This window comes from Hypomesus transpacificus, chromosome 12 (genome assembly GCF_021917145.1).
Source record: "Hypomesus transpacificus isolate Combined female chromosome 12, fHypTra1, whole genome shotgun sequence".
NCBI lineage: Eukaryota > Metazoa > Chordata > Actinopteri > Osmeriformes > Osmeridae > Hypomesus > Hypomesus transpacificus.
In genome coordinates this window covers 9,470,435-9,488,592 of record NC_061071.1, presented here as the reverse complement: position 1 = coordinate 9,488,592, position 18,158 = coordinate 9,470,435, and the positions used below count along the sequence as shown (strand labels likewise).

General features: G+C 53.2%; 1 protein-coding gene across 4 annotated transcripts; it reads right to left on the bottom strand.

Annotated features, from left to right (window-relative positions):
- Window positions 1-228: 228 nt before the first annotated feature.
- Window positions 229-17,685, bottom strand: als2b (alsin Rho guanine nucleotide exchange factor ALS2 b). Of its 4 annotated transcripts, none has more exons than XM_047031471.1 (34): window positions 17,542-17,685; window positions 16,822-16,900; window positions 16,472-16,617; window positions 15,266-16,374; window positions 14,635-15,040; window positions 13,652-13,823; window positions 13,256-13,352; window positions 13,018-13,095; window positions 12,423-12,608; window positions 11,579-11,750; window positions 11,169-11,355; window positions 10,881-10,946; window positions 10,439-10,601; window positions 10,214-10,345; window positions 9,825-9,953; window positions 9,631-9,654; window positions 7,044-7,114; window positions 6,871-6,937; window positions 6,521-6,723; window positions 6,243-6,308; window positions 6,051-6,149; window positions 5,567-5,843; window positions 5,159-5,236; window positions 4,902-5,035; window positions 4,626-4,790; window positions 4,356-4,476; window positions 3,954-4,111; window positions 3,721-3,831; window positions 3,373-3,549; window positions 3,212-3,269; window positions 2,844-2,905; window positions 2,598-2,747; window positions 2,318-2,414; window positions 229-2,076 (listed from the first exon to the last, which is right to left on the bottom strand). In XM_047031471.1, the coding sequence occupies exons 2-34, from the start codon at window positions 16,842-16,844 to the stop codon at window positions 2,038-2,040; spliced, it is 5,223 nt and encodes a 1,740-aa protein (XP_046887427.1). In that variant the 5' UTR covers window positions 16,845-16,900; window positions 17,542-17,685; the 3' UTR covers window positions 229-2,037. The 4 variants fall into 4 exon arrangements, with proteins under 4 accessions (XP_046887427.1, XP_046887430.1, XP_046887428.1 ...); XM_047031474.1 differs by having other exon boundaries at window positions 14,680-15,040; window positions 17,542-17,684; XM_047031472.1 differs by lacking the exon at window positions 9,631-9,654.
- Between the last annotated feature and the right edge of the window lie 473 nt (window positions 17,686-18,158).

The following is an 18,158-nucleotide window of genomic DNA, read 5'->3' as shown; positions in this document are numbered from 1 at the left end:
ACATAGATTATCTCCTGTGTTGTAAAAGGCTTTCACCTCAACTATATCTTTTAGCTTTGACCATGAATTCTCTCTCTCCCTCTTTGTGTGAAGGCTTTTAGGTGTCTCCCAGCTAAGAGGATTGCTACTGTACTTTGGACTCCGTGACATCTTCTGACACACAAATCCATAGACAAAAAAAATCTAATTCAATGCAGCTGGACGACCAGCCCGACAACAGTTCCATCGCTCATCAGATCCCTTTATTGCCTTTTTGTCTTATGTTCGTATCTGACAGAAATGAACAATTTAGGAAGATGAGAATATTTGAATTGAAGGAACAGCCACTTTCTACAGGACCTTAATGAAACATTTCATAGATGCTGTCTAGGTTAATGGTGTCCCAGCACCTAGGGAGAGATAACCACACAGTCCATCACCAGTGGAAAGCCTCTGGTTTGCTGCTAACCATAGCCTACTAGTACAAATATAACAGGAAGATTAATACCCGATCAATTTAACATATTTTTTTTAAATCTGGTACTTAAATACATTTAAAATAGCACTTTCACGTGGACGGTGTGAGTCCTAATGAACAGTGTGTCACCAACCATGTCCCACGGAATCACCTCAACACTTGATTCATACATATCAAAACAAAGACTTGAGTCCACCTGCACTGATTTGTGGACTCATACAGTTAATTTGATTACCCACTTTGAAGGAATATTACAATGTAAATACTTATAACTTTCTCTATTGGTTCATTGAGGCGATAGTAATAAACCCCAGAAACGGATGGGTGTTTCTGATCGTTCTTCAATGACATCCTTGTGAACTGTCCAACTGTCATATTCTTCCCAACTTCCTCTAGGGAATCCTTCTTCTGTTCAGGCAGTATGGACCCATGTCTGTAAGGTCGGGTCCACATCAGTGTGGTAGTCCCAAACAGAACTGTCTCATTGAATCCTCTCATCAGCTGAGATGTTTATATAGATCAAAACACTGATAAAGAAACAGATAGTTTAGGAACTTCAACAGGAAAAAAGGTTTCCTTTAACACTTCTAAAGCCTTTGATACACTAGAACCTTCCTTCTTCCATCGCTTTCATCTACATTGTGAACCATTTCTTAAGCCATGTTGTAAACGTAAAATAATAATAAAACATACTATTAAAATAATAACAGTGTTTCAAAAATAACACGAACAAACAGTTTGTCAAAAAAAATCCATCAAAACACTGAGAACAGTATTACAACCACCAGAACACCTCAGTAGATTCCAACACAGACCCCCCCCCCCGGGGCCTCCAGGCACTGGTGTGAGTGCGTGTGCATGGAAGAACATGAGGTCAGCAGACTGGTGTGATGGAAGAGCTCCCCCTGGTGGGGGGACACCTGGTGCAGGAGAGAGCACAGGCTGCTGCTCAGCTCACAGGTGGAAGACCCATCAGATGACAAGCAGTCGTCAGCGTCTGTTCAGGAATCAGGAATGGATGAAACGCTTCACAGTGGATCGTCTTTAGTTCCATGGCACATACAAACACACAGCCTCACAAACACACACTGAGCTGTGTGTTATAATACTGAGAGGAAACTGATCCGAGCTTGAAAACTGATTCTCACGGTAAAAAAAAAAACGGCCAATACAGTAAGCTCAGCTGTGTTTGTGAGTGGTGTATATCTGTATGTTAGTGGAGGTTAGTGTGTGTGTGTGTGAGGGGGGGTGACTGGGCCCCAGCACAGCAGATGGGCAGTAAGCAGTCCCTTCACGGTGATCCTCCTCTGGCTGTTCTGACAGGTCACCCCCCCCCCCCCCCCCCCGCAGCCCTCCAATCCCGGCCCCGCCCTCAGGCCATGCCGTCGGGCCCTGGTGCCTCATGCTGAGAGCAGGGTGTGTGGAGCGGAGCACTCCGTCTGTCTGGGGGGGTGGAGCGGAGCACTCCGTCTGTCTGGGGGGGGTGGGGTGGAGCGGAGCACTCCGTCTGTCTGGGGGGGGTGGGGTGGAGCGGAGCACTCCGTCTGTCTGGGGGGGGTGGGGTGGAGCGGGACACGCACTTAGGAGATCTTCTCATGCTGGATCTGATAGTAGCAGGCCTGGGAGAGAGGGGAGGGGCGGGGAGGATGGAGAGATATGGAGCGACAAAACAAAGAGCAAATCAGGATCAACTGACAGTAACCTAACAGAGATTTACAAACATTGTTCCATATACAATCCATTAATGTAGGCTGTAAATGACTGTAGGATAGTCATTTACAGACAATAGGTTATAGTATTATGTATAACCTAGGGTTGTGTCTGTGTATATATACAGTATGTGTGTGTGTGTGTGTGTACCTTGAGTGTAGTAAACATGATCCCATGCTCTCCATGCTGGACACAGGGGTCCATCAGGTCCTCAATCAGACTGACCTCCGACCCCAGGTTCCTGATACTGAAACACACAATTTTGTCGTCAAGACAACAGCGACACACTCCAGTGACCGCCGCCGTCAGCGGTCATCTTAGTGGTCCAGAATCCCCCCACAGGTCACACCCTGGGGTCGGAGGGCGCAGGGATGCTAGAATGATCCTGATTGGTGGGAATCTGGAGGTGGGGGAGGAGCATGCCACTCACCGCGCTCGCAGTACCACATACAGGAAGACGGGAAACAGGTCATCCATGGACCACAGGAAGTCCTCCTTCAGCAGGGACAGCACTTCCTGTGTGATGTCCTCGAAGGTCATTTGGATGACCTGCAGCTTGTCTGATGGGGTGAAAGTGGTGCTGGGGGGGAGAGGGGAGCAAACACACACAAGTCAGACGACTCATCACTTCAACCTGAGGCTTTGAGTCAGTGTTTGGATCCTGATAGCAGCCTACCTGATCTGCTGCAAGGTCTCTACTGCAGACGCAAAGCAGGAGTCCTTAGTAGTGGAGAGAACCTGGGGGGGGGGGGAGAGAGAGAGAGACGGGGAAGAAGAGAGAGGGAGGGAGAGAGAAAGAGAGGGAGAGAGAGGAAGAGAGACAGGGAGAGAGAGAGAGGAAGAGAGACAGGGAAGACGAGATAGGGGAGAGAGAGGAAGAGAGACAGGGAGAGAGAGAGGAAGACAGGGAGGAAGACAGGGAGGAACAGAGACAGGGAGTGGGAGGGAGATAGCGATACCCAGGAGAGAGACAGGGAGAGAGAGATGCATGAAGTCCACTGTAATAACATGTTTGATCATCTTTTTCGTGGAGTGTTGTTCTACCTGCTGCTTGTCTCCCAACACGGGGTCTGAGGAGGAGAAAGACACGGGCCAGAACTTCCTGAAAGACAAAAGACCATAATCTCATAAACCTGTGTGTGTGTGTGGGTGTGATGAAGATGTGTGTGTGTTGATGTGTGTGTGTGTGAGAGCGTCAGACTGACTGCTGCACGCCCAGGAAGGCCAGCAGGGCCAGGTCAGGCTGCTTGTTCAGCCTGATGACACAGTCCCAGTAGGCGTCGTCCTCGCGCTCCTTCTCCAGGGCGTACAGCGTGAACAGAGGGGGGTAGAGACGAGGCAGCAGCACGGGCAGGAGCAGGGCCGAGCTGCTCACCACACGCCTGCAGGAGCACACACACACACACACAGACACACATACACACAGACAGACAGACACACACACACACACAGACACACAGACAAACAATTTAATTTGCTGACGCCATCATTCTTTTTTGGGGGGGCGTATTATTGTCCCAGCTTGGAGGGGTGTGTGTGTGCTGCAATTCTACCCAGGTTTAGGGGACTCCAGCTGGTTGCTGGTGGAGGAAGACTCCTTCGTGTCCAGGCTGGAGGGTTCTGGGATGAGACCGCCCTCTTCTGGTAGATCAGGGAACAGGAACCTAACATCCACACAGAGGCAGGTATACTTCCAGTTCCATCTGATTCATCTAGACACACTAGCTCTCCAGGTAACTGTTAACCCCCCGTCCCCCCCCTTCCGGCCGGCCGTACGCAGGCTGACCTGACCAGCTGGAAGATGCGTGCCAGGTAGGACATGACCTCGCTGACGGCCTGGGGGAGGAGCCTGCGGTTGGCGCCCACGCCCACGTAGGTCATCCTGTAGACGGCCACCAGCGCCTCCAGCAGACGCCCCAGGGGGTGCAGGGGGGTGTCACACGCCTGAGGGGGGGGGGGGGGGGGGGAGGAGGGCGGGGGGGGGGGGGGGGGGGGGGGGAGGAGGGTGGGGGGTAGACAGGTGATTGGACCAATGATCTCGGTATCTCTCTCTCCCCCCACCCCCCCCCCCCTCTCCTCTTATCTCTCTCTCCCTTTCCCCCTCTCTCTATCCTTCCCCCCCCCCCCCCTCCCCCCCTCGGTGTGTCCATCTGGAGACAGGGATTAGGGAGGGTTTATGTGGGCTCACCTTGATGAGGTAATGGCGGATACTGTCGTACGTCTCCATGGTAACAGGGCCTGTTTGCTGGGGAATAAACTCCAGACTCTCTAAGGTCTTACTCTGAGTCCGGCTCAGTCCCAGCTCCGGGCTGGAACACACACACACACACACACACACACACACACGCACACACACACACGCACGCACACGGTCAGTGCACAGAAATGTTGTCCCAGTAGTGTGTATATATGTGTATTATGTGTGTGTGTGCGTGTTGGTGTGTAATTCTGTGCGTACCTGTCTCGGTGCTGCCTCCTGCTGGAGGTGAGGGCCACAGCGATGTGGTCCCAGGCCTGGCTGTGCTCGCCCTGCCCCGGGGCCTCACAGCCCAGCTGGCTCCAGCACTCCTCAAACACAGCCCTCCACTTGTCCTCCGCACACACCACCAGGCGGCCCAGCTTACTGACGACACACACACACACACACACAGGCATGTCTTATTTACTTTGTCTCAGTATTACAACAAATCTGAGTGTTATGGAAAGACATTTGAACACAAACACACACACTTACACCGAGTGGGTCTTGTCCTTGTCTGTGTCGTAGAGGTTGGGTTTGAAGTAGGAGCCTGTGACCTTTAACCCCGAGCCCCACTCCCCAGAGAAGGAGCCTTCAAACAGGTCTCCATTAGGCATGGTGAGCACCCCCTGGGGAGAGCAGCACACATGAGCACGGATGTGTGTGTGGTGTGTGTGTGGTGTGTGTGTGGTGCGTGTGTGGTGCGTGTGGGCCCTGTGTCCTTTGTGTGTGTATAGTCAGTTTTCAATCACCTTCCCATTGAGAGTCCAGTCCTCTGAAAATTCCCCTTCATAAGTAGTATCATCTTCAGACAGCAGCACCCCAGTACCCTGAGAGAGAGAGAGAGAGAGAGAGAGAATAGAGAGAGAGACACAGAGGAGAGAGAGAGAGAGAGAGAGAGAGAGCGAGAGCGAGCGCAAGAGAGAGAGAGAAGAGAGAAGAGAGGGAGAGACACAGAGAGAGAGAGAGAGAGAGAGAGAGAGAGAGAGAGAGAGAGAGAGAGAGAGAGAGAGAGAGGAGAGAGAGAGAGAGAGAGAGAGAGAGAGAGAGAGAGGGAGAGAAAGACAGAGACACAGAGGATAGAGAGAGAGAGCACAGATGAAGGTTAAATAACGGATCTGGCCAGCAGGAGGAGGAACAGGAGGAGGAGTGTGTCTCACCATCATCTTGTTGTTGCAGAAAGCTCCTTCGTAGTAGAGGCCAAACTGGGTGACGATGACGCCTGTGCCCTGCCGCTGGTCGTCATGCCACATGCCCATGTACTTCTCCCCCCTGGTGATGTCATCCAGCACGCCGTAGCCACACTTCCTGTCCTGCAGCCAGTGGCCGATGAAGACGCTGGGGCAGCAGGAGTTGAGCGTGCCGCTGCGCAGCATGCCGTGGCCGTGACGCATGTTGTCCTGGAAGGAGCCCTCGTACACCTCCCCTGTAGCGTACCTGCACCAACAACCACACGCTGGAAATCCACTGGACTACATGGGCTGTACCCTGGCTAGGCTAGATTAGAACCACGATGGACTAGACCTGGTCTACGCAGGCTAGAACCATAGTGGACTAACCTGCCCCACACACACACAGCCAGGCTGTCTCTCTGACCTGTGTGACCCCTGACATGCGTGACCCCTGACATGCGTGACCTCTGACCTGTATAACCCCTGGCCGTGCATCTTCCCCTCCTTCCAGTGACCCTGGTAGTGGTCACTCTTGTTCAGAGCCTTGTTGGGCACCACGTAGTCTCCATACCTACACACACACACACACATAAAACGTGTCATGTGACTGTAACACATTTGAATGGATCACATTTGTAAAAGCTGGTGTTACAGTAACTCTTACCCATCCTCCAGTCCATTCTTGAAGGTTCCCGTGTAGATTCTCCCATCAGACCACCTCACCACACCCCTAACAAGAGCACAACCAATCATCATCCGTCAAAAAAAACATCCTTAAAAGAGACACACCCCTCGTGCAGAACCAAAATCCTTCACCAGTCCATGTAGAACAGCAGCATCCAAGACGGTCTTTCCAACCACACAGCAGCGCCCTGTTCAGTTCCGGTCTGGATGTGACGGGGGAGACCCAGGCCAGACAGACCCTCTCCCCAGGGAACTCACCTCCCGTTGGGCTTGCCGGCCAGCCAGCGCCCCTCGTAGGTGGCCTCCTTCAGACGGCTGTCCTTGTAGAAGGTGTAGGAGGCGGTCCGGGAGATGGGAGGCTCCGCCCTCTGCCCCGCCCCCGAGGCTGATGCCCCAGCCTCCTGCCCCGACACGCTCAGAGCCAGGTCCACTGCCTGGTTGATGGAGCGGAGCCACTTGGTCTGTGAGCCAGACGCACACACACACATCAGCTCACACACACATCAGCTCACACACACAAGGAACTGGTGTGTTTTTGTACTGTTTCATGTTTTTGTCTCGTTATTTGACATCTGTAGGATGTGTGTGGATCCAGAGGTGAGATCTACCTTCTCCATCGAAGAACAGGCCAGCAGCACAAACGTCTCTTCAGGAGATATCACCTTGAGCCCGTACCTGCACACACACACACACACACACCGCGCTCACACAGAGAACCTACACACCCACACACCCAAATGTGTACATAGAGATTGGTTGATAGGGTGATTGACACACTCACTGGCCAGTGTTCTCTTCCGGGATAGGCTCAACCCACAGAGTGGCCAATGGGAAGACGTGATGGGTGGAGAACTGGAGGAGAGGGTGGGACATGACAGGGGTGTTAAGGTACACAGAAGAGCCGTCCACAACAGGAGACAGACAGACACTTCTACATACATAACTAGGAATATGACTGCGACTAGCAGGGGGCCAAGCCACTTGACCTCTGGGAGAAGTGGTTTTAGTTGCAGCTGTGACTTATCTTCCATCCATCTCATCCAGCTGCTAGCAGGCTGTGTGGGACTGAGACTTTGAAAAGCTTGTTCACCAAAAAAAGGTGCCGATTGTAGGCCCGAGGGCCGGTGGTAGGCCTGCTGAGGGTCGGTGGTAAGCCCGAGGGCCGGTGGTAAGCCTGAGGGCCGGTGGTAGGCCCGAGGGCCGGTGGTAAGCCTGCTGAGGGCCGGTGGTAGGCCCGAGGGGTGGTGGTAGGCCTGCTGAGGGCCGGTGGTAGGCCTGCTGAGGGCCGGTGGTAAGCCTGCTGAGGGCCGGTGGTAGGCCCGAGGGCCGGTGGTAAGCCTGCTGAGGGCCGGTGGTAAGCCTGCTGAGGGCCGGTGGTAGGCCCGAGGGGTGGTGGTGCCGGTGGTAGGCCCGAGGGCCGGTGGTAAGCCCGAGGGCCGGTGGTAGGCCCGAGGGCCGGTGGTAAGCCTGCTGAGGGCCGGTGGTAAGCCTGCTGAGGGCCGGTGGTAGGCCCGAGGGGTGGTGGTAGGCCCGAGGGCCGGTGGTAGGCCCGAGGGCCGGTGGTAAGCCCGAGGGCCGGTGGTAGGCCTGCTGAGGGCCGGTGGTAGGCCCGAGGGGTGGTGGTAGGCCCGAGGGCCGGTGGTGCCGGTGGTAGGCCTGCTGAGGGCCGGTGGTAAGCCCGAGGGCCGGTGGTAGGCCCGAGGGCCGGTGGTGCCGGTGGTATGCCTGAGGGCCGGTGGTAAGCCCGAGGGCCGGTGGTAAGCCCGAGGGCCGGTGGTGCCGGTGGTAGGCCCGAGGGCCGGTGGTATGCCTGAGGGCTGGTTTGACGGAGATTCGACCGGTCGGACAGGACAGTCTCACACACAGAGAGAGAGGGGGGCAAGGCAAGGCTGGCACGACACGCGGGGGAAAGGGAACAATAGGTGCACGCTAGGGGGAGGGGCGTGGACTGTGTGTGTGTATGTTTGTGTGCTGTGTTTGAGTAGCCGTGGTGTGTGTTTTGTTTGTGTAGCCGTGGTGTGTGTGGTGTGTGTGTTGTGTGTGTAGCCGTGGTGTGTGTATTGTGTGCCCGAGGAAACAGGAAGGATCACCGTGTGGGGAGAAGTGAATCTGCTGTGTCAGGACAGGAAACAGTCATAACCAAGACTTCTCACCACCAACACACTAACCCAGGGGTGTCAAACTCACTTTCTCTGAGGGCCACATCAGCATTATGGTTGACCTTCAGTTGTAACTACCATGTAACGATGTCAAAACATTGTTTTTAGCTCTAGCTTTTTTGAACATATTCTGCCGCGATTGCAGTCCGACTTTTAATTCTTGGACAATCTGCTGTTTTTCTTCAAGGCTAAATTTGGCATATTTATCTATATTTATGATGCTGGATACGGACTTCCACAGGTAATGCGAGCGCGCACAGCGTGCAACCGAAAAATGTTGGCCTTCATTTCAGCGCAAAATAGCTTTTTGGGCTTTATTTAAAATAAACATTGCCGTTTTCTAATCGGTAAAACCTTGTCTAGTGAAGGTGATGGCTTTATCATTTCTGGCTCCAAATTGTCGACAGGGGAAGCAGAAACATGCTAGCTTGGCTGAGTACTCTAACCAAGTTCAAGAGCGATACCAACTTGGGTTGAATGCCCGGGGACCTTGGCTAAAAATGCGCATGGGGTAGCCTACGTTTGCAGAACCGGCTGCATTGGAGTACTGTCATTCAAACCATGTTCGCCTTCACCCACAGTTAAACTTTGCCTTAAACACTGATGTGTACATACACTGCTTTCTAGAGGCGGGATGTCGTCACTTTGCCGTACCGTTTATGGTCAATGCGAGCTGTAAAGCAGCGTAGACTTATTTCAATACACCATTTAAGCTGGGCCTTGAGTTTGACACATGTGCACTAACCCCACTCCACCCCCCCCCCCCCCCCCCCCCCCCCTCAGACACATCTCAGCTGTGACACCTTGAGGAACAGTGTGGAGGTGTAAACCCAGAGTCTTGGTTATGGTCAGTTCAGCTCTCCCTAGTGTCCTAGCCCTGTGGTCAGAGGGCCAGAGCTGGGCTAAGGGACATTTCAGCTGCAGGCTTGGGGACATGGGCCCTAGGGTGTGTGTTTCTGACGGAGACAGGGTTAAAGGAGGAGTAATAGGCCATAGACACTGTTCCAAGAGGAGCGTCTCTCCTGTGCACCCAGAGAAGAATCCCCATGAAATGTGGAACCCATTTCTCACCATATTTTTGATGTGGTGCTGTCTGTGTTAAAAGGTGATGACTAGGATAACAGTGCGTGTGTGTGTGTGTGTCCAGGCCTGCAGTGTCCTAAGGCCAGCCCTGGCCATCTGGGGGCTCTGAAATGGCATTATACTTACAAGGCTTTTATAAGGCACCACGCCCTGACAGAACAAAGACAAACACAAACTTGAAACTTATAAAGAGTCAACAGCAAGATAAGACTTCAAACTGGGTTAGTTATCACTGACAGGACTGGACCCAGGCACTTGTTCCTGTGTGTGTGTGGTGTGTGTCTGTGTGTGTGTGGTGTGTGTGTGTGTGTGTTGCTCACCTGAGCGTGGACGAGGGCGTCATTGAAGAGGATGAACCAGTTGACCGAGAACCTTCCGGCGTTCTGCAGCGTCAGAGCCTTGTTGCTGCTCTCACAGATCAGCCTGCGATGCGGCTTCCGCAGGGAATCCTGGGAAATGTAGGCGATACACACCAACCGCATACAGACAGATCTACTGTCAGACTCACTCGCTTTATTTTGTTACTTTCTTTCTCTCTCTCCACAGAGTCAGTCGCTCAGCCACTCTCACACCTCCCTCCTTTCCTTCATCCCTCACACACCTTCACCCAGTCATCCCCAAACACACCCTCACACACACACACACACACCCTCACACACACACACCCTCACACACACACACACACACACACACACCCTCACACACTCACAGTCATCTTGCCAGGGAAGCTCTTCCAGAAGTGGCAGGTGTACTCTGCCTCCTTCCTCTTCCTCTTCAGGTGAAGAGCCAGCGCCTCGAACCTGGAGCAGCCTTCCTGGAGCTGCTGGTGGTCCTCAGAAGTCTGGCACACACACACACACACACCACACACACCATTAGGAGCGTGTCGATAGCGGATGAACAGCATGTAAAGTGAGCGCGCTCCACACCCTACCGCTTCAAAGCAGCCGGCCAGCTTGAGGAGCAGCCGGGCGTACTGCTGCAGGTGCAGCAGAGGCAGGTGGAACAGCGCCGTCAGCAGGTCGGAGGGGGAAGTGCTGTCATCGCTGGACTCAGCCAGGCGCTGCAGCACCTCGGGGCTCTTCCCAAACACATCCCTGCAAGAGAGAGGGAGGGACGAGAGACACTGGTCACACTACACACTTCCCTGCAGGAGAGAGGGAGGGACGAGAGACACTGGTCACACTACAACTCCTCTCGTTGTGACTCAGCGTTTTTGACATCTGACACTTTGTACAGATTACGATGACTACATTTATCGCTGATGCTGCACAGATATCACTATATATGGCTTAGTCCTTGTTTCGATGCAGCTGACAGTACTCATGCAGGTAGCTGGCTGGAGGAGGGGTTTGTGGGGTGAAGTGAGGACTCACAGGCAGGGCTTGGCCAGGGTTTGGAAACCCCCCATGACCTGCAGGTTCCCCACAGAGCAGCAGTACCTGAGCACAGACAGACAGACAGGGGAGGGGTCATTTAGCAGTCCAGGGCGGATTTGAACCTGCGACTTCTCTAACGGCAGTCAAATGTTTGAAACACTGAGCTAAGCCTATCCCCATGAAGAACATGGGTGTGTGTAGTGTATGTGTGAATGTGTGTAGTGTGTATGTTTAACTGTGTATACGTGTGTGTGTGTGAGAGAGAGTAAAGAGGGGGGGACGTGCTCTCTGTAGGAGTCCAGGAAGATGCTGCTGTTGTCCAGGAGGACCAGGCCCCTGACCTGTCGACCCCGCTGCAGCCTGGAGGTCAGCGCAGCAGAGTGCTGGCCGCTCAGGTGACACAGGTGGCTGAAGCGAGCCACCACCATCTGGAACAGGCCTGCACACGGGCCCAGAGCCGAGCCCAGGGACTCTGGAGCCGGAGAGAACACACACACACACAGACAGATATACACACCCACACAAACACACACACACAGACAGATATACACACCCACACAAACACACACACACACATTTAGAATTAGAGACATCTAAAGAGTATGACAGCACCATAACCTCATCAGAGCCATTCACCCCTACATGACTGTGATGAGCATTATTGGTCTGATGATGGTCCTTGTGGTCAGTGTTACCCAGGTCCAGCAGGGGGCGCAGTATCTGGCCCTTGATGCTGCTCAGCTTGCAGTAGAGCTTCCTCTCAGCGGCGGCCAGCTCGTGGAAGCTGGCGATGAAGCCCGTGACGTTACGGTCAGCGAGCGCCACGCAGGTCTGGCCGCCCGCACACACCCCGCTCACGTAGCCCAGCTGGAGCACACACACACACCGCACACACACACGGAGTGAACCCGAGCAATGGCAGTGTTTCCCACACATAGACTAATTTGTGGCGGTGCGCCACAGAATCAACACCGGCCGCCACACATTGCGTTTCGTAAAACATTTTTTTTAATCGCTATTTAGGTAAAAACACGCAGCGTATTCGTTCAGCTGCATTTCCTTTCCCTGCTCTCCCTCCGTCTCTTTCACGCACGCGTCTTTCTCACATACACACACAGTCACTACGTCAGCACACGTTAGCAACGATGCATACGCCGTTCTAGTGAGACCGACAGCTACATCAGCGAGCCTTCAGCATTAGTGCCGTAGCTAAATGTCTAGGAAAGTTGAGGCTACTTTTCGCTAGGTACCGACGGACATGTCTTAATCGAAGGTTCCCCTTCGTTCTTTTGGTGAGAAGTTTCAAGAGCTAGCTCCTTACCCGGCGTCATGGAGCTGACCTGTTAAAAAGTTATTTAGCACCCTGTATGCAGCGTCGCTACCTGCATATGCAGAAATTATTTGTTTGTTGTTGTTGATTTTGTGAATTATTTCGACCCCCCCCCCCCCCCCGCCACATATAGCTTTCTAATCTGTGGGAAACACTGAATGGTAAGTGCTACATCCACACTCCAGTACTCCCATGTCCACAGTACTCACGTTCATGCAGAAGGGCAGCAGTACGGGCTGCTGGGTGTATGCCCACGGGAGGTCCTGGAGGGCGGGGCCCTCCCTCACCTGCAGGCCGCTGTAGTACAGGATGGGCTGGCAGCAGTCCCCATCAGCCAGGAGCACCGTGTGCTGCTCCCCCGCCCCCACGTCCCACACACGGATCCCCTCCGACAGCTACCACACAGCAGGCACAGAGTCACAGATACACTGAGTCAGCTACCACACAGCAGGCACAGAGTCACAGATACACTGAGTCAGCTACCACACAGCAGGCACAGATACACTGAGTCAGCTACCACACACGGCAGGCACCGAGTCACAGATACACTGAGTCAGCTACCACACACGGCAGGCACCGAGTCACAGATACACTGAGTCAGCTACCACACACGGCAGGCACCGAGTCACAGATACACTGAGTCAGCTACCACACACGGCAGGCACCGAGTCACAGATACACTGAGTCAGCTACCACACACGGCAGGCACCGAGTCACAGATACACTGAGTCAGCTACCACACACGGCAGACACACAGAGTCACAGATCCACTGAGTCAGTGAATGTGTGTGAGGGAGAGGTTACCTTGGCCAGCCGGGGGATGGTGCTGGGAGACTCCATGTGTCCCAGCTGTCCTGAACTGTTGCTGCCCCAGGTAAACACCTGCAAGACAAACACACACACGCACAAGCACACACACACACACACACACACGCAGTCCACAGACACACACCCCACAGACACACAGACAGGCACCAGGTTAAATCCCCTTCCCAGCCCGGTCCCAGCTGAGAGGGTGAGATCCTGGGCGGAGCAGACTGACCTGGGACTGGGCAGTTAGAGCCACTGAGTGGTGGGCCCCTGCAACCACCCGGACCACCTCCTTACTGCTCAGGCTCTTGATGCACACAGGCTGCAGCCTGAACACAAAACAAACACACCCCGTCAGCCTCCACCAGTAAACGCAGTCTCCTGTCCCAACAATCTTTAATACTTAATAGGTATGGCTGGTTAGAACATTTGACTGCAGATCAAGAGGTAGAAGGTTCAAATCCACCCATATACTGTATGTAAAGCATCTGATCAATGAAAATAAACACATTCTATTTTACTTCATATTTCACTATATATACATTTTACATCTTCATCCTCTATCCTTAATAACCACCATTACCCCCTGGCAAGCTCCTCCCACTCATTGTGATTGGCTGGTACTTACCGGGGTAGAGTGTCACCATGGCCCAACTGGCCCTGGTCTCCCCGCCCCCAGCTCCACACCTCTGTGTGCAGAGAGGGGAGGAGCTCCCGAGCCTCTGGGACTCCGCCCACAGGCGTGAGGGGCGTGGCCTGCAGTCTGGGCCGGCTGGACTTACGCAGCAGCCTGGGAGACACTGGACACACATGCACGGATATAAATACACACACACATTATACACACACACGTATATAAATACACACACACATTATACACACAAACATGTATGCACACACACATGTATGAATATGTATACACACACATATATAAAAAGATACACACATCCATAGATAGACACACACACATGCACACACCTGTCCCCACTGGGAGCCATCTGTCAGGGTGGAGCTACAAGCTGCTACGTCCTGAAACGGCAGGGAACTTACCTTATCCCTCAGCTAGGCCGCCAGCCAGCCACACACACACACACACACACACACACTCACCTGGCTACTGCAGACAGCACACACTCGCTTGTGTCTCAATCTACAGCCACAACAGCAGAGCCTCCCTTGCTTTCACACTCTCTCTCTGTCGTCTGTTCATCAGGACCTGTCTGGCTCCTTGCAGCCGACCTTGTCCCTGATTAAGACTGTTTAACTATGTGGCATTCCTTTGTGGCTGAGTTCCTTTAATCCCAGCACAAGTGCAGCCTTTGAGAGGTGAACCCGTGTCATGCACGCACACTGGGCATGCTTCACACACTGTGTAGCACACACACATACAAGCGCACACACACACATACAAGCGCACACACACACACACACACACACACGCACGTGTAAACACAAGCCAGCAAGCTGGGCTACTGTGCTAGTCCCAGAGAACAGCTCTCCAACACACAGCGAATGGTCATGGGATGAGAAGCTCAAAAGACACACACACACATACACACAAGTAAACACACACGTAAACACGTATGTACACACAGGGGGTGTCCTACTTACACAGACTAGTATAGGAGGAGGATAAGAGGTGAACAGCGTATCTACCCTGAGAGAGGAGTCCGGGCAGAGAGAGGCGTCTCCTCAGCCCCTCCGCCTCCTCCTCGCGGATGTCCCCCAAACTGGAGCTCTTCTTCCCCTGCATGGTCTCTTCCAGGAGCACCCTGTCCAGACCCCCCTCCCCGGGGCCCCCAGGGGCCACCCCAGGGGCCCCCCCAGGCCCCCCGACACCCACCGAGGGGTAGTAGTAGTTCATCATCTTCTTCAGGGAGAGGGCTTCGTAGGTGGAGGCCACGCGCTCGCCCACAGCCGAGGCACAGGACACGACCAGGCTGTTGAGGGTGGAGCTGGCCGTGCTGGGGGGCTGACTGCCTGCTTCTGGCTCCGGAGGGTCGGGCTCCAGGACGGGCTGAAGCAACATGGTAGACAGTTAGGGCTAAGAAACACTGGCGTTAGCTACGGGCTCAAACAATATGACAAATCATCGTTACGGATGTCGAGCACAGAGCTGTGGCAATATAACCAGCATTGGTTGGCCTCAATTCTCAATAACAGAGAGGCGGTGGTGGTGTCACCAGTTACTAAGTAGTGTGACAGTCACCAGGAATCCGCCTAGCGCTGAGAGGTCACACACCTGCAGAGCGGTCGCTCCAGCGAGGGTCTTGGCCGTCTGCTCGGCCAGAGTCTGGTCTGAAAGCCTCTTCAGGTAGTCCTTCACCTCCTGCTCGTCTGGGTAAGGGGAGCTCTTGGCCCCCGCGCCCCCACCTCCACCCCCAGCGGCCTGACTGCCGTCCACATGGGCCGACGAGGGCTGGGGGTCTCTCTGGGGGTTGCCTGTTTCCCTCCCCTGGGGGGCCTGGGGGTGGGAGTGACCTGAGGCTGTGGGGCAGGGCGGTGGGGGTTGTGGTTCTGTAGGGTGCGGTGGAGGGAGGACATGCTCTGGGTCTGTTCCGCAGGGCTGTGGCTGGGTGAGTCCGGGGTCTTTGGAGGAAGGTTCTGGGGGCCCAGCAGGAGAGGCAGGGGGTGCCGAGACCGAGCTGAGGGAGGAGAGGAGGGGTTCTGATGGAGAACTACGGAGACGCGGTGCCTTGGAGCCTCCCCCGAGGCCTGGCCTGGCCTCCCCCTCCCCCAGCTCCACTCCCAGGGGGCAGTAGTGGCTGTCTGAGATGATCACATGGTCCTCCTTGTCAGTCATAGTGTAGAGCTGCTGGTGGCACTGGCCACACTTGTCAGGGAAGGGCCTGCGAAGATCCAGGGGGCCCAGGCAGCGCACGAGGGCCAGGCTGTGCGTCGCTCCACAGGCCACCTGCAGCACGTGCCTCCCCGCCAAATGCTCCACCCTCTGGGGCTTCCACACAGGGAAGGCCGTGGTGAGCAGGCCCAGCTGGGAGCCGCTGCCCCAGGCCCACACCTCGTGCTGGGCGGAAAGAGCCAGGGAGTGCTGCTCCCCGCACGCCAGCTCCAGGATGCGGACGCTGTGAGGGGGGCAAGTGTCTGGGTCCAGCACGCCCACAGGGGTGGGGTTGGGGACTACGCTGACCCCTGGCACCCCACACTGGCCCGCGGCGTTCTCCCCCCACATGTGCACCCCTCCGTCCTCCGTCACCGCCCCGCTGTGGCGCCCGCCCGCCGCCACGGAGACGACGCGCTGGCCGCTGAGCGTGCTCTCAAGAACGGGCTCCAGAGGCTCCGACACCTGGGTCTGTTTCCACGGCAATGCCCCAAAGCTGTACACCTGCCCCCCTGTGATGGGTCACAAGGACAGAATTTAGACAGGATACAGATCCTGACAGACTTGAAATATGTATAGTGAGATACATATATTTCGATAAAGCTTTACCTTCCACGAGCATAACTCCATGGCTGGTTCCCAGGGCTACCTGCAGCACTGGCCGGGGAAGGAGAACCCTGTCTGGGGTGAGACTACAGGAGTAGCCCTTCCACAAGTGGAGCAATCCTCTTTCCCCAGGGCTGTCCTCTCCAGAGCTTAAAAATAAATCACACACACACACACACACAACAAGCTAAATCAGGACACATACTCTGAAATGAAAAAGAAACTAAGATAAAGGGAACTTTGTTCTCAACCCACTGACACAAAAAGTGTCAGTCCCTGGACACAAACTATTCTTTGTGGATGTTACAAACTGGTCTTATTCCCTGCTCAAAGCCAACCGCCGGGCAACATACCTCTTCCTCTGAGACTCCATCATTGGGTGTGCTTCATTGTATCTTTGGTATTCTGTTTTCAGTCGGCGTGTGTCCTTAGCTTCAGATGGTAGTGGTTTGGTCCGGTAAGAAGGATAAACAACAATAAAAAAAAAAAAAACATTTCTAGATAGTCGTCAGTAAGCTAGTGCGTAGACAAAATAAGTACATAAAATTACATTCAAACCCAGTTATTATTGTCACAAGACCCGAAATAATATCTTGTTGACCAAGAGATTGTCGATAAAGCAGATAGCATGGTTGTTTACCCTCGTGTGGGGAGAGGGGTACGTGGCTGGATGTTAGCCAGCCTGTAAGCACTGACAAAAGCAACCTGATCGACTTGTCAAAAGCAAATATCAAGATAGCCTGCAAGATAGTACTGTAGCTACCTAACTAGATATTGAGAAAACCATTTTTACCTTTAGCCAGTCAAAGACATAGTTTAATATACCTCAGCTCACTAGATAAGGTGTTGTCGTAATGAGTTATTGAGTCGCTGTATTATAGATTAAAATGATAGTCTAGCTAGCTAGCTAGCTAACGTACCTCAATTCGCACTATTGAACTGTCATCCCCTCACTACACTTGTACTCGATGATGGAGCCCACTCGACTATCTGTTATTGGTTATTATTGATAGCCTATTTAATTTCCATTGTAAATCACTGCTATGCACTCTCTTATCACACGCACTACTTACCACCAGAACTCAGTGTATTGGCAGTGGTAGATAAATTATTGATCGCTTCGTAAACGTGAAATGCAGTATGTTTTCTCAAGCTCGACAGTATTCGCTTTTGGTTGTTGTGAACACTGGCTACAAGTTAAACGGAATCCGAGAAGGTTCAAATCCATTTCGCGGCGAAGTGTTTGTATGGCTGGTGAAGTTAGTTTCATATTCGACATTCAACATTTGTCTCACATTAGGGAAACGCTAGTTTGCAGCTTCGCGTTAGGGACCGTGTTTACCCATACCATTTTGAAAAATGATGACCTTTATAATATTTTAATGAATATAAAACCTCAAACGGACACCAGAGTATTCTAACAATGTCTGGTATACTTCCACAGCCTTTACATTTTAAATTACATTTAAAACAAAATTCAAGTAAATCGCTAATCTCTGAAAAGTGCATGAAATCCACGCTAATCTTAATAACATTTCCAAAATTATGTCAAGTGTTTCATTTGGCAGGTGACGAGATGGGGGTGGAATGGTACACAAGTGGAATCAAAATGTAATAATCAATAGGCTACTTTCTTGGTCAGATATTATCATAGCATTTTAAATGTTAAAGATCATCAGGCAACATAATA